Source organism: Balaenoptera acutorostrata, chromosome 17 (assembly GCF_949987535.1).
Source record: "Balaenoptera acutorostrata chromosome 17, mBalAcu1.1, whole genome shotgun sequence".
Classification (NCBI taxonomy): domain Eukaryota; kingdom Metazoa; phylum Chordata; class Mammalia; order Artiodactyla; family Balaenopteridae; genus Balaenoptera; species Balaenoptera acutorostrata.
Window position 1 is genome coordinate 19,009,528 of NC_080080.1, and position 26,183 is coordinate 19,035,710.

Below are 26,183 nucleotides of genomic sequence, written 5' to 3' on the forward strand. Positions count from 1 at the left end.
AATTATTTTGTTTCCTAGTAGAAGATGTTTATTATTTCCTGCACAGAGTATAAGCCCCTTGAGGTCAGGACATTGTTTAGCTTCTTTGCTACTGTATGTTGAATTATATATATTTTTTGAGTGAATAGAATACATAAATGAAAACTGAGATGGAAGCACCAAAGATCCATTTTACAAGAGATTAAAAAAAAGGGGGGCGGGGTGCTCATCTGCGCAAAGAGTTAATCCAGAAACCATAGACATCTTGAAGGAATTGACCTCAGGTCAAAAAAAAAGATTGCCAGCCCTGGGGGAAGGGGTTTCCCTTTTCACGTTTTTGGAACTCTGAACCACTCTGCTAGAGAGGACCAGCCAACCCCAGCCTTTTCAGCCACCCCAGACATGGATTGAAGTCATCTTGGAAGTTCCAGCCCAGTCAAGTTCCCAGATGAATGTAACGGTCACCTTAGCTGACACCACATGGAGCAGAGACGAGCTGACCCTGCTGAGCCTGCCCAAGTTACATAATCATGGGTTGTTATTTTAAGCCAGGGTGTTGGTTACATAGCAATAGTTAATTGAAAATATGTATTATCTTCTTCTGAATCTAGGCCTGATAATATTATGGGTAATTCTTAGCATTTAATATTTACTCTGGTCTGGGTATTATCTCATGCTTTACATGCATTAGTTGTACTTACATCCTTACCACAACATAGTAAGGTAGCTCATTATTACCCCTAAGTGGAAGATGGGAAAAATGAGACTCCGAAAAGTTAAGGAACTTGCCCAAGGGAAAGCCAGCTAGTTCCTAAAACTTAATCACAAGTGTTTCACGCTCTAAATTCTCTGTTTGTAAATACTATTTACAGTATGGCTCCATTATTTAAACTCACAGAAAAGACAAATACTTAAAATATGAGTTCAAGATGTTCTTCTAAACTATATTTCCTATTGCTTTCTGTTGTTTTGAATCGTAATGGCTAAGATTTACTGAGCACTTATAATGTGTCAAGGACCTTACATTCATTGTTTTATTTAGCCTCCGTATCCCTGATCAAACACTAGGTATTTATAATGACTGTTTTACAAATGAGGAAGCTGAGGCCCAAAGACCTTAACCAACTTTCCTGGAGACATAAAACTATTAACTGGAATGAATATTTAGGCCTTGGTATACTTATATATAAGTGTATATTTATACATATATATACACATATATATATACACACACATATATATATGTAAAAGCATATGTATTTTGAACATTATATATTGAATATATATATTTATATTTTTTTTCAACAGATATATATATATATATATCTGTTGAAAAGATCTAGTTTATTAAAAGCATTTTATTTGCTGCTGAACAGACCATATTTTATGCATTAATTATTGATCATTTTATTTCATCAGATGGAAACTTCTAGGTATCATTTATTTTTACTTGTTATCATATTATGTTTTAGGTTAAGTTCTGGAACTCATTTTATTGGTAGTACTTTTAAGATGTAAGAGAAGAATTTGGGAAAATGGTAACAAATGACTATGATTCATTGTTATGCAACGATTTTTGAGTAAAATTTTTCAAACTATCTAGCAAAAACTTCACCTCAGCCTATTCTAGGATGGATGAACAGAATCCTTGATGAGGAACGAGGGACTTGGGCTCTGCTCTGGGCTCTGTTGTTGAGTCACTGCTGTAGGGGACTGGACTTGTCTCTCAGAGTCTAAAAACTGTGGCCTTTCATCTATAAAACTGAAATGGCAGCACTTTAGTTCTCCATCATGTTTGCACATTTCCCCAAATCTTTTCACAGTACATGCTATCTGAGATGACTTCTTTCTGCAATTTGATAGGTCAGGCTTTGGCAACATTTTTTTCTATAAAATTTGCACAAGGTGCTCTCTGTAAAAACCTCAGAGGCTGTCTCAGGATTAGCACTCAATGTGTGTTAGCTGCCATCATCATCACCATCATCACCATCATCATCACCATCATCACCTCCATCATCATTATCATCACCATCATCATCACCATCACCATCACCATCATCCTCATCATCACCATCATCACCATGATCCTCATCACCATCACCATCATCACCATCATCCTCATCACCATCACCATCATCATCATCACCACATCACCATCACCATCATCACCATAATCTTCATCATCATCACCATAATCATCATCACTATCACCATTACCACCATCATCAACATCACCACCATCATCGTCACCACCACCATCATCGTCACCACCACCATCATCATCACCACCACCATCATCATCACCATCACCATCATCATCATAATCATCACCATCACCATCATCAGTAGCAGCAGCATTTGTTTAAGTACTCTGTTTTATTTTTCTTTTTTGGTCTCCAAAAGTTAGGAAGAGGGGTCATGCAGAAAAGACACAGAGGAGGAAGAGGAAGTGAAGGAGGGAAGATGGAAGGAAGTGAAGCAGAGAAATAGGAATTGAGTTGAAAACAAAGATTTTACAATCAATTACATGTTATGTAGTATGTAGATTTTAGTTGGGACATTTTGAAATTCATTCCAGAATATTTTGGGAATTTCCTAAAAATCCAATTGTAGCATTATCTTTAAATAAAAGCTTAAATTAATAGAAGTAAAGCAAAATATGGTAGGAATATTCACCCTTAAAAATCATATATTCCAAAACTAGGTAAAGTAATATTTGACTTATATAAGACAGTTATCCAGCAACCTTTAGTCTCAATTGCATGGTTAACAATTAAGAATTAAGAACACACACACCAGTCAAAATGGAAATGTTACAAAATCTACACATTGTTTATGCATTTTACTCAAGTAAAATGTTCTCAGATTTTTATTCGTGGTCTATTTACTCATATTTTAAATTCAGTTTTATCAAACATAGTTTTCTAATTTCCCAGCACAATACAAATTAGAAATAGCAAGTGCCAAAGGCACTCCCAAGATTGAAAAACACTGCAAAAAAGCCCATGTATTTCTCAACAAATATATTATTAGTCTGGGGTCATTATTTATAAAGGCAAATAACATAAAATACCATGAGAGGCCAAAACAGCTATAATTTTTTTTAACTGGATGTTAACTAGACCTATTATGATCATTTCACAATGAATACAAATATTGAATCATGTTGTATACCTGAAACTAATACAATGTTATATGTCAATTACACGTCAAAAAATATATATAAATATATTTATATAATATAACTCATATTTACATATATATGACAGTTTATTTTTGTTTCATGAAAAATTATCACCAAATAAGAATATTTTGCAGTGAAAAAATATGCTAGTGAATACGGTTATTATGTTATGTTAATTGTTCAATGAGTCAACATTTTTAAATTGGCAAGTTTCACATAGAAATAAAAATCCTCGGTCACAGAGTCAAGGGGAACAAGACCTGGCAGCCCCCGGCTAGATTTCTGTGCAGCAACCGTCTTCAGGAGCTGACACCGGCTGCTTCTTGGATGAACATGTACAAACTCCCCGGCAGGGTAGTCCCCACTACACCCAGCATCCGTGTCACTGTAACCCATTGTCCGTTGTCATTTACTGTTGTCTTTCAGTAGAGAATTTCTTCCACATGCATGTCCCCAAAATGGGAATATGAAATATAACCTAAGGTAGCTTCATATTTCAAGAAAAACAGGTGAGACTGTATTTCTTTGCAGGTGTGACAATTTCTGCACTCATTTACATTATCTGCATAACCTTCCTACACAGCTGAATTTGCAACCCTTGGGAAAGTCGTTTATTTATCAGTGATAACAAAGACACTGATAGCTCGGTCTTTTGACTTCCTTCTTTTTCTACTCCAGGATCTCATCTTCAAAAGCAAAGCAGCTAGTCTAAAGATTCCAGCTTCGTCAGAATTATTTGCCCTCAGGATTTTTGAAGATTTAATGAAAGACGTTGAACAGTATTTCTGTACTGTTAGCAAATGTGCAGTTATTGCCCATTCATGACCTAGTGTCCCGTATAATGGCACATTCCGCAAAATATTGCTTGGATTTACTTGTAGGAAATAGTTTGTCTCTGCATATGAAAATATTTGCTTTATTTGGTCAGAAAATAGAAATCATGTAATCCAACATATTTCCCTTGTTGTCTTAGCTTCTTGGACCAAGATAAGGAAAAAAAAATAAAAATAACTTTGCTATCTAGCCTGCTAAAACGTATTTCCAAGGAAAGAATTTCTGAAGAGTATTCGTCACTGAGTGCAAAATACTGTATCTTCATGGGTTTCAATAAGTTCTATTATTTGAAAGCATCTTCCTACACAAAACCTGAATGATTCAGTTTTCCATGTAAGCTCATTGAACTAGGGTCTTTCAGATGCCGGTTGACTAAAAAGCAGAGGGATAACCTGAAAAACACTGATATTTCTAGTTTACTACTTGTGTGAAGATACATACTTCCTCATCCCTATTCGCTGGGGCAGATTGCATTTTCCAAAGATGGCTGTGTCAATATCTATCTCCCACCCCACTTGCCTCCCACCATAGGTTGGCACTGTGCTTCTCCCCATCTTGAATCCATGCAGGGACTTGTGGTATCTCCTACCTACGGAGTGTGGTGGAGGTGATATTTCTGTGACTTTTGATGCTAGGTAACAAAAGGTGACACAGCTTTCGCCCAGCACTCTCTCTGTCTCTCTGGATACATGTCTGGGGACTCCTGAGCCAGCAGGTAAAACGTCCAGCTCCCCTAAAGCTGTCAGGCTGAAGGGATCACGTGAAGAATCTACTTAGAGATACAGAGAGCCGCTCCAACACCCAGCTGGTCCAGCCTTTCCAGACCAGGTACCAGACATGAACATGGAAGCTGCTGTGATGACATCAGCTCCAGCCACTACCTGGCTACAGTCTCAAGAGTGACCCCAAGCCAGAACTACACACGCAACTCCAATTCCTGACCCACAGAAACAGCAAGAGAAAATAAATTATTAGTATTGCTTTGAGCCACTGTGTTTTGGGATGATCGGTTACATAGCCATAAAAAACTAAGACCCAACCACCGGAAAAACGCACATCCTGTTCCACAGCTTACCTCATTGATTTCAGTCCCATCGGCGTTGTTATATACGATCCGATAACCACTGATCTTTCTTGAAGTTGGGTCCCAGGCTAACCGAGCACTGTTAGAGCCAACGCTGGAGATTCTCAGGTTTCTGGGTGGACTTAAGGGCACTTTGCAGTAAACGGAATGAAAAATAAATAAAAATGTAAATAATATACATGTAAAAAAGACTCCCAAAACACAGCACCTCTGACTTCTGAACTACTTACATATGAAAAATTTCACCCAGATAATAACTGATAACAAAGAACATTAACACATCAACAAAGAAAAAAAGTTTTCCTTGTAGAGAATGAATAGCAGCAACCAATTACACATTCTTAGAAATAAATAAGGTTTAGGTAAATCTTCTGTGCCTTTCTTTTCTAGTCAAAGCTATTATTATAGGCTGATACAAATAAAAAACCTAATGGATCAAAAACCAGGACACCTGAAATTAGATCTTAGCTATTGCATTCAACTATCATCGGATCCTGGCAAAGTCACTCTACTCCTCCGATCCACAGTTTCCCATATGTGAAATGGTTTCCCATCTGCCGTCTCCACATGAGTATCTATTAGGCATTTCCACCTTAACATGTCCAAACCCGAACCACTGACTCCTGCCACCTCTCCCAGTCTTCTCTCTCAGTCTCCCTCTGAACAAATGAAAACTCCATGCCTCCCATTTCTCAGGCCAAAAACCTTGGAGTCATCCAAGATTCAGGTTTCTGAACATGTGTCCCCTTCTCAGTGAAGCTTTCCATGATCACCTTATGTAAAATAATCCTTCCACCTCAATACTACCTAACTCCCTTCCCGGATTCATTTTTTTTTTTTATTGCACATTTATTGGTCTCTTTTCTCTCTCTTCGAATATACTATAATATCAGGGGATTGCAGAATTTGGTTTAATTTTGTTCCCCTCTTTATCCCCAGTATTGCAAGTTCTCAATAAATATTTCTTCAATCAACGAGTAGGAGTCTTGCCCTGGATACATCCCACTGGCTTTGTGAGACTAGATAAAAATAAACACTTTGCTGTGGCTTTAAAAATATTTAAAGAGGTGTTAATATTTCTGCAGATTCCTGACTACCAATTCCAAAGCTTTTTGTACTTCTTGAAGGACCCCTTTCTGAGTCAACAGATAAAATTTGTCAATAATCTTTGAGGGCTTCATGAGCTTTTACAGGCTTACAGTAAAAAACAATTGTTAAGATTGACTGCAGGCTTTCTATGAGCCTGAGATGTAACACGTTATCTCATTAAATCCTTACTTTAGACAGCAAGGATAGAGTTACAATTAGCCCCATTATACAGATCATGAAACTGAGGTAACTTGGCCAAGGTCACAGTTAGTAGAAGCAGAAGAGCAGTTTGAATTTAACCCAGGCAATTGATCAATTGATTTGAGAGCCTGTGCTGATAGAACCAGCAGAATAACAACTTAGGAGATAAATCATGACAATCGTCAGCTGTAGCCATAAGCATGATGTTTCCTCACCCCAAAAGCTAACCCTTTCATTAATTCAATATGTACCGATTATATGGTAATAAAGAACCTATAGGACTTGGTGACTGTCTATACTTAAAGGGCTAGAAAGAAAGTGCAGGAGAGAGAAAAGCAATGTAATTACTTTAAGTGCTGTGCACACTTAGCTCTAAATTCTTCTGGAGTTCAGTTACTCTTGGCAGTATAGTGGAACAATGTCTAGTTTCCTCAGTGCATAAAAGTGTCAGTCTCAGGAACAGGTAGCCAGGATATCATTTTTAGGACTTTTTAAAAAATCAACTACTAATGGGAAAGAGTCACAGACACTTTTTAAAACTACAAGTATCTGCTTTTTGGAAGTTCAATCTAGGCCACTTTGCTCTTGCAAAGGACCAACATTAGTACCTAACTGAAGGTTTCACTAACTGAAAGAAATCTAAAGGGGATTTTTTGCTTTTATAAAAAAAGGCGAAAGCAAAAATAGCATTCAGGTTTGGCTTTGCAGCAAACCATTATGGAGACAGCGTGCACCTCAGGCAGCAAGAGCGGCCCCGCCCAGCTCCTTCCCCTGGAAACTACACTCAGCATCTCAGCATTAAGCCGCCACAGCTTTGAACTCTGTGAGCATCTGTGCTTTATCTTGATTTATTTTGTGCATCCATTAGCAAGATGTGTCCTAAAATTAATTGCTTCTTTGCTTTATGTCATTCGGCTTGCGAAAGGTTTCATGGGAACACTACTTTCAAAGAGTGGATAACAAATGAGTTATCCTGAATAAACAAATGAGTATTCTGAGTGAAGAAGAGAGATGGGTGGTTGGGAAAAGTTTTCCTTCCAAATCTACAGAGTTCCAAAATTGACTTAGGTGATATATTAGATGCTTTCTGACTTCTTTCTTTTCCCCTTCTTTCTTGGGCTCTCCCAGTTTTGTTGTTTGTTGTTTTAATTACACCGGTCTTCCTCTGAAGAGCAAGACAACATAGCCTCGACTAACAAAGAATGGATGTGGGAGAAAATTTCCTTATCATTAAATTTCTTTGTATGTTTCTCAAGTAGAATCTTCAAGACAAAAGCACAGTAGAAATCGTGCTATTCACCTCCTTCCAGGCTCAGAGTGATGTGAGAGACCCCATCTCCTTGCCCTTTCTTATTCAAAACACAGTGAATAGACCCCTATTTTTAATCGTAGGTGACAAAACATTGTTAGTTTGGCAGGGTAGCATTTTCTCTATGTCATATTTTCAAATAGATAATTACAACTCTTAAAAATATTATGAACTCCCTACATTTACCCAAATTGGACTTGCCAATACAATTTTTACTCAATTTTTAAAAACTAATTATAATAATAATAGTCTGAGATCAGGAGGACATCAAAGATTTTCAGAAAAAAGTGTGAATTTTGGTATGAGTGGGAGTAAAAAAAAATTGAGTAATTATGTGTTAATAACTTTAATTTGTATTACTGTATTTAATCTTCTATCAACCACATGCTATCAGGTTATTGTTCCTCCTTTCACAGGCTCAAAATAATGCTCCATCACTTGCCCATTGTCACCCACCCAAAATATGACTTTAGCTGGGATTCACATCTTGGCTGCTCTGATCCCAAAGCCCATATTTTTCCCCCATATTCTGCTCTAGCATTTGGATTTAGACAAGGACACTGGTGGCATCATCTAGAGGATGCCACAGTTCAGTTCTAGAATCCATGTGACTCAATAACAACAAGACGAGAAGAAATACACTTCCTTCCCCTAAATAAATTAGACATTTTCTTACATTACAATTAGCTCTTAAGAGGTTTCAACCTAAACCAGTATTTCTAATTCAGAATCCCCATGTTTGTTTGGGCTTTTATTACAGCATTTCATCTGAGTGACTGAACCACTCACATGTTGTTTCTTGTCCTGTAACAGGGTCGCTGGCCTCTTCTCCAAACATAGCATACACTGTGACTGTGTATTCCGTATTGGGCGACAACCCACTCAGTTCAATATCTGTGTGGGTCTCTCCAATTTTCATCTGAAAAGAACACACATTATCAGATCGTTTGCCAGTGTATGTTATTCACGCTGATCAGAGCGCAGCTGAATACAGGTGAGACTTTATGTAACAAGACTTTGCCTCCTCACAAACCCTTCTTCATCAAACAGGTTTCAAGCCATAATTTTTCTCATTGTCTCATGTTATTTTATATTAGAACCAGAAGCTATGAAAACATATAAAACTGAATGCACCGTGCGTGCTCTTTTAGGATAACGCTTTACATCTGGACAAGTGGCAGCTGCAGCCAGAATAACAGTGTCAAATATTTGGTCCCCAGAAGAGCGTGGGTGGAGATGAATCAGAAACGTTCTCTACGAAGAGAGTAAGTTCCAGGCAGCATGCTGAGAGGGGGGTGCCAAGTGGACATCTTTCGCCGCTTGGCTAATTCTCACCAGTCCTCTGACTGGATGCCCAGTTTTTGCTGCAAACCCTGTGGAGCCAGACCAGTGTTGCCCCATTCGACAGAGGGGCCTGTCCACTTGGGTTGCAAGTCCCTTCCAGGAGTCCAAAGAGATCAACCCACCTTGATGCTCAAATCGGCAATTTGCTTCTTGATTTGGGGATGATTTTTCTGACCCTGGGGGTCAGTCAAACTAGCCAACATTATCAGTGTGTGACAACTGTGTAACAGGAATGGTTTTATTTTTGTTTTGGAAAGAGGAAAAATATCTCCATAGACTGTCCCCTGTCATACAACTGTCAGTGGTATGGTCAAATTAAAATGTTTAATTTTGAAATATCTCAGTGTATATAATATAAAGGTAGAGAAAACAACGTAATATTCCCTGATGCACCCACCACCCAAATTTAATAAATATCAACATTTTGTCATATGCACATCAGATCTTATTTTAAAAAGCACTATATAGTCAAATAAAACAAACTCTTTCTCACCACCTCTACCCTAATGTTGAAGTGTATCTCACTGATACATTTTTTTACTTGTGCATACATACGAATATATCTATAAATAGTATATGGTTCAGTATGTTTAACAATGTGCATAAATGGACCATTCAGTGTAATATTTTTACAGTTTTTTCCCTGGCAATATTAGGTTTCAAGATTTAGCCATGTTGAAACACAGGGACATAGTTCATATTATTTAATTCCCTTATGAGATTCTTTTGTATAAATATGCCATTATTTTCCATTCTGTTGATGAACATGGCAGTTGTTTGCAATATTTTGTTCTGACCAAGTGCCTGCATTGAAAAGTCCTGGAAGGATGTTTCTCTACGATATATACCTAAAAAATTGTATATATCTTTAACTTGCTGAAATATTTCAAATTATTCTCCAAGGCAGCTGTACCAATTGACACACCAGTTTACACGAATGTTTCTGTCTCCCCACATGCTCACTAATACGTAGTATTATCAGACTTTAAAAACTTTGCTAATCTTTTGGGTGTGAACGGGTATTCCTGTCTTTTTTATTTTTCTCTTTCCTGGTAAAGCTTAGTGTCTTTTTAGCATCATTTTAAAGTCTCCCTTCCACCAAAATAATTCAGATCGACATTAAATCCAAGTGGGCAAAAACTGTCTAAGCCTTGGTAATAAAAGAACACATGTCACCAATGTTCTGTTCTTGACACTAGAATCACCATATTATTGGCCCTAAAGATTCTTGTCAAAAGAGGCAGGTTTTAGATAATGTGAAAGGATCGAGTGCTATACTCCCTCTCATATCCACTCCACCTGCCTGGTCAACCCTCCCAACGGTCACAGACATCTCTGCTTTCTTCCTGGAATATCCACATTGTAGTAATTGTTAGCTATAAATTAAAAAGAAGGACTAAAATAAATGATTCGAAAGTCAAAGATTCATCATTTAAAATGGAAAAAAATGCAAAACAATCCACCTCCGTGAGATATATTTATCTACCTCGCAAATTAGTAAAACAAATTTTTCAAAGTCCGTGTACATAGGGCCATCACAGTCATTTGTGAACTGCATAGAGCAATATAAATTGTATAAAATTTCTCTAGAGTAAGGGGGTAATACCTAGTATAAGCCTTAATAATTTGCATACTCCTTGAGAAAGAAACTTCACTTCTAGGAATTTATCCTAAGGAAATAATCAGATAAGCATGCAAAGTTATATGTTAAGAATGGTCCCAAAAGTATATTTATATAGCAAATTATCTCTCTTTTTTTTGGCCGAGCCCCTGTGCGGCCTGCAGGACCTTAGTTCCCCGACTGGGCCCTGGCAGTGAAAGTGTGAGTCCTAACCACTGGACTACCAGGGAACTCCCCTATATAGCAAATTATGCAAATGTCCAATAGCATGAGATTAATTAAACATGACCTGGTACAAACCAACAGTGGAATATTATAAAGCTGTTTAAATGATTATATAAAATATTATTTAATGGTAATGGAAAGATATTCACAGTAAGCAAAAGGAAAACTACAAGGAAAACTACAAAACCATTCCCATTGGTTGTGTTTAAAATGCACTGGAAAAGACTCTTAACTAAATGTTAACAATGGCTACCTCTAGGTGGTGGGATGACAAGTGATTTTTTTCTTTTGCTAATGTGACTTTTATAAATTTTATACATTTTTGTAGTAAAAACAAACCAAACTATGTTAAGGAAGTCAAAAATTCTAGGACTCTGGTAGGCAGCATGCAGTTACCTCTTTTTCATCCCCAGCCAGGCCTTCCGTGAGAGGAGCGTAAAGGATCAGGTACCCTGACGCTCCAGCCACTGGGTTCCATCTCGCTCTCAGACTGTTCTCAGTCACATCGTACAGTTCAAGGTCGGAAGGTATAGGTAAAGAAACTGCAAGAGGAGTTTTTTTTTAATGGTCAGCCATTTATCAGTGTGCTTGCTTATTTCAAGGTATCTATCTATATGTTAGGATCTAAAACTAAACATATTTTTCAGGTAATTTTTGTCCTTGAATCTGTGCACATGGCCATATAAGCCCCTTTGGGGAAGGTAAACATAATGAATGTTTAAGAGCAGGAATGACACCTTTTAGCTTCTTATATCTCATTACAGTGATGGGCACATCTGTCTGGGAGCCAGTCAAGAGGAGGGAGACTCTTCTGACCATTGTCTTATGCCCATTACCAAGCATGGTGTCTGACCTGCAGCAGCCATTAAAAATAGTTGTTGGGTCACTTAATAAATGACAGAATGGGGGGCTGGATGAACAAATACATGAATAAACAGATACTCATCAACACATGCAATCAGAGACAGTGAGGAGACATGACTGTCAGTAAAAATAGGGTTTGAGAAAAATAAAATAATCAAGAAATAAGATTTGCCATATTGGAGAGGTAGGGAAAAAGGGATTAAGAATAAATTGCAAGTTCCTGGCTTAAACAATGTCAATAAAAACTATGAAATGTTGTTTTCAAATATAATTCCAGGTCCTGCTTGCACTCCCAACCACAATGTCAAGTTCAGGACTTTGCTTACAGGTGCAGTTCCTTATCATACTTCTACTGGCGTGCCCGTAGTACTTCACTGCACTAATTTGTTTGTGTATCTTTGGGTTGCATTTTCTCCTTTGCTAGTCTAAAACTTTCTTAAGGGCAGGGATTGTTGCTAAAAATATTTCTGCAAAGCAGGAGTACTAACACCTGCCTTACAAATTGCTTTCAGGGATAAATCCAATAATGTGTTGGACAGGAAGTGTGATTATCATAAAGCCTGGCACCTTGTCATTGGTCTATCAGAGGCAGGGTTTTTAGATCAACTTTATATACTACCTGGCATGTAATAGGAACTCAATTAATGTTTGAAATAACTAAATGAGTGGGTGATCAAGTTTCTTAAGGTTATCTCTTCCCAGGATTCTCTGAACATGTGTGCATGTCTATATGTGTGTGTGATCATGACCTTGCTCAGTTAAGGAATGACGGACTAGTATTCATAAGTTTTAATTACAGTGATACTCATAAAGAAAACAGATGTAATGTACTTTCCCTAATAGTCTACTAGGCAGGAGAGCTACAGAGCTCCTTCTCTACTTCTAATGACAAATTCAAGCCCACAGCTTAGTTTTTAATAAGAATTCACTAAATATTTGTTTATTAAATGAATAAATGTATTTTGCACCCTTCATCGCTAAGATTTCTCTCTCCTAAACACACCAGAGTTTTATAAGATCCCTCCCAATATATGGCACGTGCAAACTGCAAATACAGCATGGACCAGTACTACGTACAGCACAACTAAGCCACCGGATCAATGTCACACAGAATCAGAAGTGGGTACAATTCAATACACACCTGTGGTTTCAGTTCCCCGAAGGCCTTCACTAGCAGTATGAGCATATATTGCAAAGACTGCTATCTGATATTCAGTTAAAGACATCAAGTTTTTCAATACCGTGGAAGATACGCTTCCATCCACCACCACCTGTTGAAAGAACAGTTTGAGGAATGAGAAAATGGAATATCTCACATGCAGACTGGAAATCCAAAAGCAAAAATATCTCTAGCAAGAACCTTTCGTTAAATATTTTCTTATTTGCACCACATCCTCTTTTCCACTGTGGCAGTCAATTCCCCTTGAATTCTCACATGAAGTGACCCACCTTTTAGGAATATGTCCAAAAGTCCCTTACTAATTCATATCTAATGGAAACTGTGTCATTCCCAAGCTAATTGTTATCCTAATCACATCCACTTAGTAACAGTTGACATGTGATATTTTTCCATGGAGGCTTAGGAAGCATTTAAAAGGTTTATTAGTAATGAAAAAGGTAGAGCTATTGGAAGCACTCTGATTTTTTTTTTAAAGTCCAGGTGATTTAAACCTCTAGAGTCTACTCAAACACTTAAAAAAAACAAAAACCAAAAAACATAAATCCTGCCATAATGCAGAAGAAAATTGTGAAACATGCTGAGGTCAATCAGAGGTTAGAACAACAAAAGGTTAGCACTTCAAAAGAAGAGAGGGAGGGACTTCCCTGGTGGCAGGGTGGTTAAGAATCCACCTGCCAATGCAGGGGACACAGGTTTGATCCCTAGTCCAGGAAGATCCCACATGCCACGGAGCAACTAAGCCTGTGTGCCAACTACTGAGCCTACGCTCTAGAGCCTGCAAGCCACAACTACCAAGCCCACGCACCACAACTACTGAAGCCCGCTCACCTAGAGCCTGTGCTCAGCAACAAGAGAAGCCACCGCAATGAGAAGCCCGCGCACCGCAACGAAGAGTAGCCCCCACTCAACGCAGCTAGAGAAAGCCCGTGCACAGCAACGAAGACCCAGCACAGCCTTAATTAATTCATTAATTAATTAATAATTAAAAACAAAAAAGGGAGATTTCATCACATTTTAACATATTCTCTCTATCAAAGACATGAAATGGGAACCATCCAATCATCTGGCAATAGATGTTCTCTCCTGTGATGGCCAACCCACAAGAAAGGTCAGCCACAGGTACTTTATTATGGCTTCTCTTTTGCACGAATCTCCGCAAACAACCAGGAAATCCCAAACCCTGGAGGACTATATGACCACATTATTTGGAACACACAGACTTCCTTAAGGCAGGAAGTTCAGACCACTCCCAAAGTAGAAAGAAAATATCAGTAGCAAAATGGGATTCTGGCCAGATAATTAACGACTGATTCCTTTTGCCTTAGAACTCATTAATTTTTAAAATCACAAAAAAGTAAAGTCAAAATAAGTTGTGTTAGAAATGGGCACATGACCAGTTCTGAAGGTTCCTTGATGGAGGTAAGAAGAGAAGATGTAAATACCATAACCTAGAGAGATAGAAGAACAACATAGACACATGGAAATGTATTTCAGTCAAATAATTTTAAATGCTTGCGACAGAATAATCTCCTTATATACACATTTCTGTCTTGTCTTCACTACCGTACAAGAATTGAGAGAATGAAAATAATGGTTAGAAAATACTGTCTCCTTATTACCTCTTCTGGTTTTCCACCCCTGGCAGGATAATACACGACTCTGTAATTTTCCACTTTTCCTGGGGCATGAGTCCAGTTTACCATAAAGCTCCTGGCAGTGACTTCAGAAGTAATCAGTTCTGTAGGTGGCCCAATGGTGGCAATGGCTGAGGCTAAATTTTAAAGAAACACATAAAATGAACCTCTTTCCCATAGTTATTTCTTATGAACCTAGGAAACTCCACTAGTCAGAAATGATTGTTGATTTTATGCTGCCTCTAAGATTTTCACTTCTAAATAAATTAATTCAGTAATTCATTATAGGCATACCTCAGAGATATTGTGGGTTCAGTTCCAGACCTCTGCAATAAAGCAAGTCACTCAATTTTTTTGGTTTCCCAATTCATATAAAAGTTATGTTTACCTTATACTGTAGTCTATTAAGTGTGCAACTGCATTATGTCTAAAAAAAAAATACATACCTTAATTTAAAAATAATGCTTTTGAAAAAATGGCACCAATAGACTTGCTCGACACAGGGTTGCCACAAACTTTCAGTCTGTAAAAAACGCAATATCTGCAAAGCGCAATAAAGCGAAGCACAATAAAACAAGGTATGCCTGTACAACATTTTGTTTATTGAAACATTTGTCTATTAGGTACCAATCACTATGCTAGGTTCTGAGGATACAACCTTAAATAAGACATAGCCCTTGACTCTAAGGAACTTTCTTGCTATAGAATAGTAAAAAAACAGAAACAAAAATACAACATTAATTGAGTTTGTATCTAAAGGTACTCTTCTGAGCTCTTTAGAAGTATTACCTCATTTAATTCTCAATAGTTGCTATTATTGTTCCCATGTTGTAGGTGAGAAAACCAAGTCAGAATGATGTGAAATAACTTGCCCAAGTCACACTGTTAGTGAGTACCAGAGCTGAGACTGATACCCAAGCTTCTTGACACAAGAGCCTGAGTTTTTATGCAACAGAGGGTACCGCCTCTATACTGAAGACTTCAACAAATGGCCAATATTTAAAAGTAAAAAGAGAAGAAAAAGCAACTAATATATACTGAATGTCCACTATAAGCTAAACATCATGTAAGCACTTTGTGTGTGTTATATACATGTTAAAACAATGAGTCTGTAAAAGATTTGGGACATGTAAAGTTTAAAGTTCTTGAACTTTAGGATTTATTATCTGCTAGGGGCACTTACTTATAGGGACTTTAGTAGCCGTAACAATGGGGAAAAAAAACATAGTTATGGAACAATAACTATGGCCAGGTACTTTATTACATGTTTTATCAGCAACCACATGTAGAATTTTTTGTGGGTAAAAATGGGCTCTAAAGTCATCTCATCAAGCACCTCAGAGAAATTTATTCAGGAAACCACTACTTGGCTGCCCAACCTAGTCCCAAGAGTTCTAGCCCAGGGAAAGAGGAATGATGGAAGAGAGAAGGACATGTAGCCAAATAGAATCATTCCACACCCTGGGTACAGTAAAGGCAGGAAATAAAACCAAACTCTTAAAGCAAGATCTGGATATTACCTTCTTCTCAGATCACATCCCTATTAACCAGGTGTAACCTGTAGATCAATGATATCATGAGGAATAAGGGTTAAAAATTCTATGATGGCTGAGCATCCAGGAAGATAGAGCAGATGCGCTTTTCCCTACTCTTCCCCTCAAGTACAACCAAAATTTCTGGAAATTATGTATACGACAAGCATAAGACCCTGAAAAGTAAAGAGAAGAAGGTAGATGGGAAAGGGACTGTTGGACCCAGGGAATGGTACAGTGCTGAGTTCCCTGAGTTTCCTTTTGCCTCATGTATCCTAGAAGTAGAGCTAAAGAATCCAGCCACCTAGAAACACAAACAAATACAGACAAAAACAATCCAATGAAGGCTGCTCTCTCTAGCCAAAGGGCCAGGAAAGGAGCAGCCTGCCAAGACAGAAAACTTTTAGGCAATAACTGCTCTAGTCTAGACAAAAACCACAGAAAAAAACCCCCCAACTGTGGCCCCATCCCCACTCATACCAGCAAAGGTCAAGTGGGGAGCCAAGACGTCTACCTTTCCTGACTGTAACGGAGTGCCCCAACATTTACCCTCATCCTATCATGCAACCAGGGTGGTAGGAGAAAATTACCAAATAGGGAAAAGAGACAATCATCCCTGACAAGTAGTAACAAATCCTTCCACCTCACTTTCATCTGTGATATATGGGGAAACCACATGAAGAGCTGGGACTTCCATCCCCACCTGGTAGTACTGAGGCACCACTCCCCTTTCCCTCTGGGATGGTATCACAGTAGATCTAGTGGTAAGTCAGTACTTGAAGAAATAAGGCCTGAAAAATTCTCAAATTTGACAAAAGGTGCAAACTATAGACTCAAGAAAATGAGTGTACCCCAAATAGATAGGCCAACAGAAACTCACCCCAAAATATACCATAGTCAGACTTCCTAAAACTAAACTCAAAGAAAAAAACGTAAAAGGAATGGGGAAGAAATGACACCTTATTTTTAGGGAGAAATTTTTTAATGACAGCAGATTTCTCATCAGAAACCATGGAGCCCAGAAGAAAGTGGCATAACATTTTTCAAATATTCAAAGAAAAAAGCTGTCAACCAAAACTCTATCTAGCAAAAAATATCTTTTAGGAATGAAGGGAAAATCAAATCATTCTCAGATAAAGTAAAATTAAATAAGAATTTTTCACCAATGGACCTATCCCAAAAGAAGGACTAAAGGAGGTTCTTTAAATAGAATAACAAAAAGAAGGATTTCTGGGACTACAGAAAGGAAGAAAGAATGACAGAAAGCATTAAAATATGGGTAAATATAATATAGTTTACTTCTCCTCTCAAGTTTCCTAAATTATGTTTTATGGTTGAAGAATTATAACAATTTCTGATGTGGTTCAACATTTTTAGAGAGGAAATATTTAAGACAATTGTATTACACACAGATATGGTGAAGGGACTTAAGGGAGGTAAGGTTTCATCACTTCACTCAAACTGGTAAAATATCAAGATCAGCAGACTGGGATAAGTCATGTATATATAACATAATAACTACAGCAACAACTAAAAGATATACAAAGAGATTCCATCAAAAACATTATAAATAAATCAAAATGTAGTTCTAAAAATGTTTAAGTAACCCACGGGAAAAAAAGATAAAGAAAACTGAGATGTGAAAACCAGAGAGCACAAACTGAAAAAATAAATAAATAAAAATTCAAAAGCAGGTTTAACCTCAAACATATCAATAATTACATTAAATAAAAATGGCCTAAGCATACCAATTAAAAGGAAGCAATTATCAGAGTGGATTTAAAAACGTGATCGACTATATGCTGTCTACATGAAATCCACTTCAAATATGATATAGGAAGGTTGAAAGTAAATAGATTTTAAAAATTATATTATGTAAACATTAATCAAAAGGGAGTAGAAATGGCTGTATTAATATAAGATAAAGTAGACTTCAGAACAAAGAAAATTACCTGAGACGGAGAAAGACATTACATAATGATAAATGGTTAATCAACCCAGAAATCCTAGCATTCTAAATGTATATGCACCAAAAAAAGAGCTGCAAAACATATAAAGTAAAAGCTGATAGAACTGAAAGAAAAAACAGACAAATCCACAATTTTAGATGGGTATTTAACATCTCTCTCTCTCAACTATTGATAAGACAATGAAACAAAACAATCAGCAAGGATATAAAACTCAACAAGACCATCAACAAACAGGATCTAGTCAAAGCTTATAGAACATTGCATATGACAACAGCAGAATACACATCCATTTCAAGCACCTACAGAACATATACCAAGATAAACCATATCTTGGGCCAAAAAACAAACCTCAGCAAATTTAAAACAATTGAAATCATACAGAGTGTGTTCTCTGATGACAATGAAATAAAATTAGAAACCAATAACAGAAAGATAACAGAAAAAAGCCCACGCACTTGGAAACTATAAATAACACACTTCTAAATAATCAATGGGTCAGAGAGAACATGTCAAGACCAAAAAATATTTTAAACTGAATTAAATGAAAATACAACATATCAAAATTTAGGGGCATTGCTAAAGCAGTGCTGAGAAGGAAATTTAAAGCATTTAAGTAATTACACTATAAAAGAGAAAACATCTCAAATCAATAATCTAAGAGTCCATCTAAAGAATCTAGAAAAGTGAAAGCAAAATAAACCCAAAACAAGCAAAGTGAAGAAAATGAAAGTAAGAGCAGAAATCAATGAAATAAAAAACAGAAGAAAAATAAAGAAGTTCTATGAAACCAAGAGCCAGTTCTTTAAAAAAAATGCAAACGTCTAGCAAGCCTGAAAGAAAAATAAAAAAAGAGAAGATAAAAATTACCAATATCTTGGAGGAAACAGGAGCTATCACTATAGACCCTGCAGACATCAAAAGAATGAGGGAATGCTATAAACCACTCTACACACATGAATTCTACAAGTTCTATGAAGTGGACCAATCCCTTGAAAAGCAGAAGCTTTCCCTTTAAGATGGGCAATAAGGCAACAATATTCATTCTCATCACATTTAACACAATACTAGAAGTTTTAGCCAGTGAAATAAGGCAACAAAAGGAAATAAAAACCACACAAATCAAAAGGCAAGAAATAAAACTATCACTATTTGCAAATAATATGACTTTCTACATAGAAAATCTCCAAAAAATCTAGAGAAAAACTCCGAGAAATAATTAATAATTTCAAATAATAGGGTCATCGGCTACAAGGTAAACATACAAAAATATAATTATATCTGTATATACTAGCAATGAAAATGTGAACACCAAAATTAAAAATACAACTAAAATTTCTCAAAATAAAATTAAATACTAAATGTAAGTAGAACAAAACCTATATAGAACTTGCATCCTGAAAATTAAAAAATGCTGATGGAGAACTCAAAGAATATCTAAACAAATGGAGGGGTGTGCCATGTCCATGGATTAGAAGAATCAACAGATTAAAGATGTCAATTATCGCTAAATTGATATTTGATAATTCAAAATTGATTTAATGCAATTCCTAACAAAATTCCAATAAGACTTTTTGTAGAATAAAAACTATTCTAATATTTATATTAGATTACTATATAAATTAAATATAGAATATTATATAAATGTTATTCTAACACTTACATGGACTATAAGGAAGTATAATAGCAAAAACAATTTTGAAAAAGAATAATCAAACAGGAGAACTCAGTCTATCCAATCTTAAGACTTACTATATAGCTACAGTAAATCAAGACTGTATGACATTGGAAGGGGGTTAGACACATAGACCAAATGGAACAGAAAAGAGAACCAAGATACAAACACACACAAATGTCTCCAACAGATACTCAACAAAGTTGCAAGGTAATTTCAATGGCAGAAATACAGCCTTTTAAGCAAGTAGTGCTGGAACCTTAAACTAAACTTCAAATCCTTTACAAAAAAATTAACTCACATCATAGATTTAAATGTAAAATATAAAACTTCTGGGAAAAAAATAAAAAGGAAAATATTTGGGAATCTAAGACCAGGTAAAGAGTTCTTAGACTTGACACGAAAAAGCACTAATCATAAAATGGAAAACAGATAAACTGGACTTCATCAAACTTTAAAACTTTTGTTCTGCAAAAGACCTTGTTAAAAAGATAACAAGATAAGCTATAGATTGAGAGAAAATATTAACAAACCACATGTCCAACAAAGGATTATTACCTAGAATATAAAGAATTCTCAAAGCTCAACAGTTAAAAACTAACACAAAAAACAACCCCCAAAAAAGTCCAGTTAGAAAATGGGCAAGGAGGGGGGCACCTTCAAGATGGTAGAGGAGTAAGACGTGGAGATCATCTTCCTCCCCAAAAATACATCAAAACTACATCTACACATGGAACAACTCCTACAGAACACCTACTGAATGCTGGCAGAAGACCTCAGATTTCCCAAAAGGTATCAGACGCCCTCAGGTGACCTACACACAGATGCGGGGCCAAATCCAAAGCTCAACCCCAGGAGCTGTGCAAACAAAGAAGAGAAAGGGAAATTTCCCCCAGCAGCCTCAGGAGCAGTGGATAAAATCTCCACAATCAACTTGATGTACCATGTATCTGTGGAATACCTGAATAGACAATGAATCATCCGAAAATTGAGGTGGTGGACTTTTGGAGCAACTGTAGACTTGGGGTTTGCTTTCTTCATCTAATTTGTTTCTGGTTTTATGTTTATCTTAGATTAGTATTTACAGCTTATTATCAACAGCAGATTTGTTTAATGATTTGGTTGCTCTCTTCCTTTTTTATTTTGTTACATATATATATTTTTTATTTCCCTTTTTCTCCTTTTGTGAGTGTGTATGCATATGCTTCTTTCTGTGATTTTCTCTGTATACCTTTCCTTTTGCCATTTGTCCCAGGGTTCTGACTGTCCTTTTTTCTTTTTTTTTCAGTATAGTCTTTAGCACTTGTTATCATTGGTGGATTTGTTTTTTGGTTCGTTTGCTCTCTTCATTCTTCCTCTCTTTTTTTTTATTATTTTTTAATTTTTTATTTTTAATAAAGTTTTTCTGTTTTATTAACCTTATTTTATTTTATTTATTTATTTTTTCTTTCTTTCTATCTTTATTTTTCTCCCTTTTACTCTGAGCCACGTGGCTGACAGGGTCTTGGTGCTCTGGCCAGATGTCAGGCCTGAGCCTCTGAGGTGGGAGGGCTAAGTTCAGGACATTGGTCCAGCAGAGACCTCCCACCCCCCTGTAATATCAAATGGCGAAAGCTCTCCCAGAGATCTCCATCTCAACACTAAGACCTAGCTCCATTCAACGACCAACAAGCTACAGTTCTGGACACCCTATGCCAAACAACTAGCAAGACAGGAACACAACCCCACCCATTAGCAGAGAGGCTGCCTAAAATAATAATAAATTCACAGACACCTCAAAACACACAACCGGAAGAGGTCCTGCCCATCAGAAAGACAAGATCCAGCTTCATCCACCAGAACACAGAGACCAGTCCCCTCCACCAGGAAGCCTACACAACACACTGAACCAACCGTACCAAGGGGAGCAGACACCAAAAACAACAGGAACTACGAACCTGCCACTTGCACAATGGAGAGCCCAAAAACAGTAAGTTAAGCAAAATGAGAACACAGAGAAATACACAGCAGATGAAGGAGCAAGGTAAAAACCCACCAGACCAATCAAATGAAGAGGTAATAGGCAGTGTACCTGAAAAAGAATTCTGAGTAATGATAGTAAAGATGATCCAAAATCTTGAAAATAGAATGGAGAAAATACAAGAAACGTTTAACAAGGACCTAGAAGAACTAAAGAGCAAACAGACAGTGATGAACAACACAATAAATGAAACTAAAATTTTTCTAGAAGGAATCAATAGCAGAATAACTGAGGCAGAAGGAGGGATAAGTGACCTGGAAGATAAAAGAGTGGAAATAACTACCGCAGAGCAGAATAAAGAAAAAAGAATGAAAAGAATTGAGAACAATGTCAGAGACCTCTGGGAAAATACGAAACGCACCAACATTCGAATTATAGGGGTCCCAGAAGAAGAAGAGAAAAAAAAAAAGGGACTGAGAAAATATTTGAAGAGATTATAGTTGAAAACTTCCCTAACATGGGAAACAGTCAATAAATCCTAGGAGAAACACAAGACACATATTAATCAAACTACCAAAATTTAAATACAAAGAATAAATCTTAAAAGCAGTAAGGGAAAAGCAACAATTAACATACAAGGGAATCCCCATAAGGTTAACAGCTGATCGTTCATCAGAAACTCTGCAAGCCAGAAGGGAGTGGCAGGACATATTTAAAGTGATGAAAGGGAAAATGCTACAACCAAGATTACACTAACCAGCAAGGATTTCTTTCAGATTAGACGGAGAAATTAAAACCTTTACACACAAGCAAAAGCTAAGAGATTTCAGCACCACCAAACCAGCTTTACTACAAATGCTAAAGGAACTTCTCTAGGCAGGAAACACAAGAGAAGGAAAAGACCTACGATAACAAACCCCAAAAATTAAGAAAATGGTAATAGAGACATACATATCGATAACTACCTTAAATGTAAATGGATTAAATGCTCCAACCAAAAGACATAGACTCGTTGAATGGATACAAAAACAAGACCTATATATATATGCTGTCTACAAGAGACCCACTTCCGACCTAGCGACACATACAGACTGAAAGTGAGGGGATGGAACAAGATATTCCATGCAAATGGCAATCAAAAGAAAGCTGGAGTAGCAATTCTCATATCAGACAAAATAGACTTTAAAATAAATACTATTACAAGAGACAAAGAAGGACACTAAATAATGATCAAGGGATCCATCCAAGAAGAAGATACAACAACTGTAAATATTTATGCACCCAACATAGGAGCAACTCAATACATAAGGCAAATGCTAACAGCCATAAAAGGGGAGACTAACAGAACACAATCATAGCAGGGGACATTAACACCCCACTTTCACCAATGGACTGATCATCCAAATTGGAAATAAATAAGGAAACACAAGCTTTAAATGATACATTAAACAAGATGGACTTAATTGATATTTATAGGTCATCCCACTCAAAAACAACAGAATACAATTTCTTCTCAATTACTCATGGAACATTCTCCAGGATAGATCATATCTCGGGTCACAAATCAAGCCTTGGTAAATTTAAGAAAACTGAAATCATATCAAGTATCTTTTCCAACCACAATGTTATGAGATTAGATATCAATTAAAGGGAAAAAATCTGTAAAAAATACAAACACATGTAGGCTAAACAATACACTACTAAATAACCAAGAGACCACTGAGGAAATCAAAGAATAAATCAAAAAAATACCTAGAAACAAATGATAATGAAAATACGACTACCCAAAACCTACAGGATGCAGCAAAAGCGGTTCTAAGAGGGAAGTTTATAGCAATACAATCCTACCTCAAGAAACAAGAAACATCTCAAACAAACAACCTAACCTTATACCTAAAGCAATTATAGAAAGAAGAACAAAACCCCCCAAAGTCAGAAGAAGGAAAGAAATCATAAATATCAGATCAGAAATAAAGGAAAAAGAAATGAAGGAAACGATAGCAAAGATCAATAAAACTAAAAGCTGGTTCTTTGAGAAGATAAACAAAATTGATAAACCGTTAGCCAGACTCATCAAGAAAAAAAGGGAGAAGACTCAAATCAATAGAATTAGAAATAAAAAAGGAGAAGTAACAACCGACGCTGCTGAAATACAAAGGATCATGAGAGATTACTACAAGCAACTACATGCCAATAATATGGACAACCTGGAAGAAATGGACAAATTCTTAGAAAAGCACAACCTTCCGAGACTGAACCAGGAAGAAATAGCACATATAAACAGACCAATCACAAGCACTGAAATTGAGACTGTGGTTAAAAATCTTCCAACAAACAAAAGCCCAGGACCAGATGGCTTCACAGGCCAATTCTATCAAACATTTAGAGAAGAGCTAACGCCTATCCTTCTCAAATTCTTCCAAAATATAGCAGAGGGAGGAACACTCCCAAACTCATTCTACAAGGCCACCATCACCCTGATACCAAAAGCAGACAAAGATGCCACAAAAAAAAGAAAACTACAGGCCAATATCACTGATGAACACAGATGCAAAAATCCTCAACAAAATACTAGCAAACAGAACCCAACAGCACATTAAAAGGATCACACACCATGATTAAGTGGGGTTTACCCCAGGAATGCGAGGATTCTTCAAAATAAGCAAATTAATCAATGTGATATTGAAGCATAAAAACCATATGATCATCTCAATAGATGCAGAAAAAGCTTTAGACAAAATTCAACACCCATTTATGATAAAAACCCTCCAGAAAGTAGGCATACAGGGAACTTACCTCAACATAATAAAGGCTATATATGACAAACCCACAGCCAACATCATTCTCAATGGTGAAAAACTGAAACCAATTACACTAAGATCAGGAGCAAGACAAGGTTGCCCACTCTCACTACTATTATTCAACATACTTTTGGAAGTTTTAACCAAAGCAATCAGAGAAGAAAAAGAAATGAAAGAAATCCAAACCGAAAAAGAAGAAGTAAAACTGTTACTGTTTGCAGATGACATGATACTATACATAGAGAATCCTAAAGATGCACCAGAAAACTACTAGAGCTAATCAATGAATTTGGTAAAGTAGCGGGATGCAAAATTAATGCACAGAAATCTCTTGCATGCCTATACACTAATGACGAAAAATCTGAAAGAGAAATTAAGGAAACACTCCCATTTACCACTGCAACAAAAAGAATAAAATACCTAGGAATAAACCTACCTAAGGAGACAAAAGACCTGTATGCATAAAACTATAAGACACTGATTAAGGAAATTAAAGACAATACAAACACATGGAGAGATATATCATGTTCTTGGATTGGAAGAATCAACATTGTGAAAATGACTATACTACCCAAAGCAATCTACAGATTCCATGCAATCTCTACCAAACCACCAATGGCATTTTTCACAGAACTAGAACAATAAATTTCACAATTTGTATGGAAACACAAAAGACCCCAAATATCCAAAACAGTCTTGAGAAAGAAAAACAGAGCTGGAGGAATCAGGCTCCCGGACTTCAGACTATACTATAAAGCTACAGTAATCAAGACAGTATGGTACTGCCACAAAAACAGAAATATAGATCAATGGAACAGGATAGAAAGCCCAGAGATAAACCGACGTGCATGTGGTCACCTTATCTTTGATAAAGGAGGCAAGAATATACAATGGAGAAAAGACAGCCTCTTCAATAAGTGGTGCTGGGAAAACTGGACAGCTAAATTAATTTCTAAACAGTGAAATTAGAACACTCCCTAACACCATACACACACAAAAAATCAAAATGGATTAAAGAACTAAATGTAACGCCAGACACTATAATACTCTTAGAGGAAAACATAGACAGAACACTCTATGACATAAATCACAGCAAGATCTTTTTTGATCCACCTCCTAGAGTAATGGAAATAAAAACCAAAATAAACAAATGGGACCTGATTTAACTTAAAAGCTTTTGCACAGCAAAAGAAACCATAAACAAGACGAAAAGACAACCTTCAGAATGGGAGAAAATAATTGCAAATGAAGCAAGTGACAAAGGATTAATCTCCAAAATATACAAGCAGCTCATGCAGCTCAATATCAAAAAAACAAACAACCCAATCCAAAAATGGGCAGAAGACCTAAATAGACATTACTCCAAAGAAGATATACAGACTGCCAAGAAATACATTAAAGGATCCTCAACACCACTAATCATTAGAGAAATGTAAATCAAAACCACAAGCGGTATTACCTCACACCAGTCAGAATGGCCATCTTCAAAAAATCTACAAACAATAAATGCTGGAGAGGGTGTGGAGAAAAGGGAACCCTCTTGCACTGTTGGTGGCAATGTAAATTGATACAGCCACTATGGAGAACAGTATGGAGGTTCCTCAAAAAACTAAAAATAGAACTACCATACGACCCAGCAATCCCACTACTGGGCATATACCCTGAGAAAACCATAATTCAAAAAGGGTCATGTACCACAA

General features: G+C 36.7%; 1 protein-coding gene across 5 annotated transcripts in view; it reads right to left on the minus strand.

Annotated features, from left to right (window-relative positions):
• COL14A1 (collagen type XIV alpha 1 chain) overlaps positions 1-26,183 on the minus strand; it is a 243,696-nt gene that overhangs the window by 146,550 nt on the left and 70,963 nt on the right. For all 5 annotated transcript variants that reach the window (XM_007188834.3, XM_007188835.3, XM_007188833.3 and 2 more), the window contains exons 10-14: positions 14,534-14,685; positions 12,876-13,005; positions 11,267-11,412; positions 8,470-8,599; positions 5,073-5,212 (exon numbers count right to left, since the gene is read on the minus strand). In XM_007188834.3, coding sequence (XP_007188896.2) covers positions 5,073-5,212; positions 8,470-8,599; positions 11,267-11,412; positions 12,876-13,005; positions 14,534-14,685 — 698 coding nt within the window. The remainder of the gene's footprint in view (positions 1-5,072; positions 5,213-8,469; positions 8,600-11,266; positions 11,413-12,875; positions 13,006-14,533; positions 14,686-26,183) is intronic.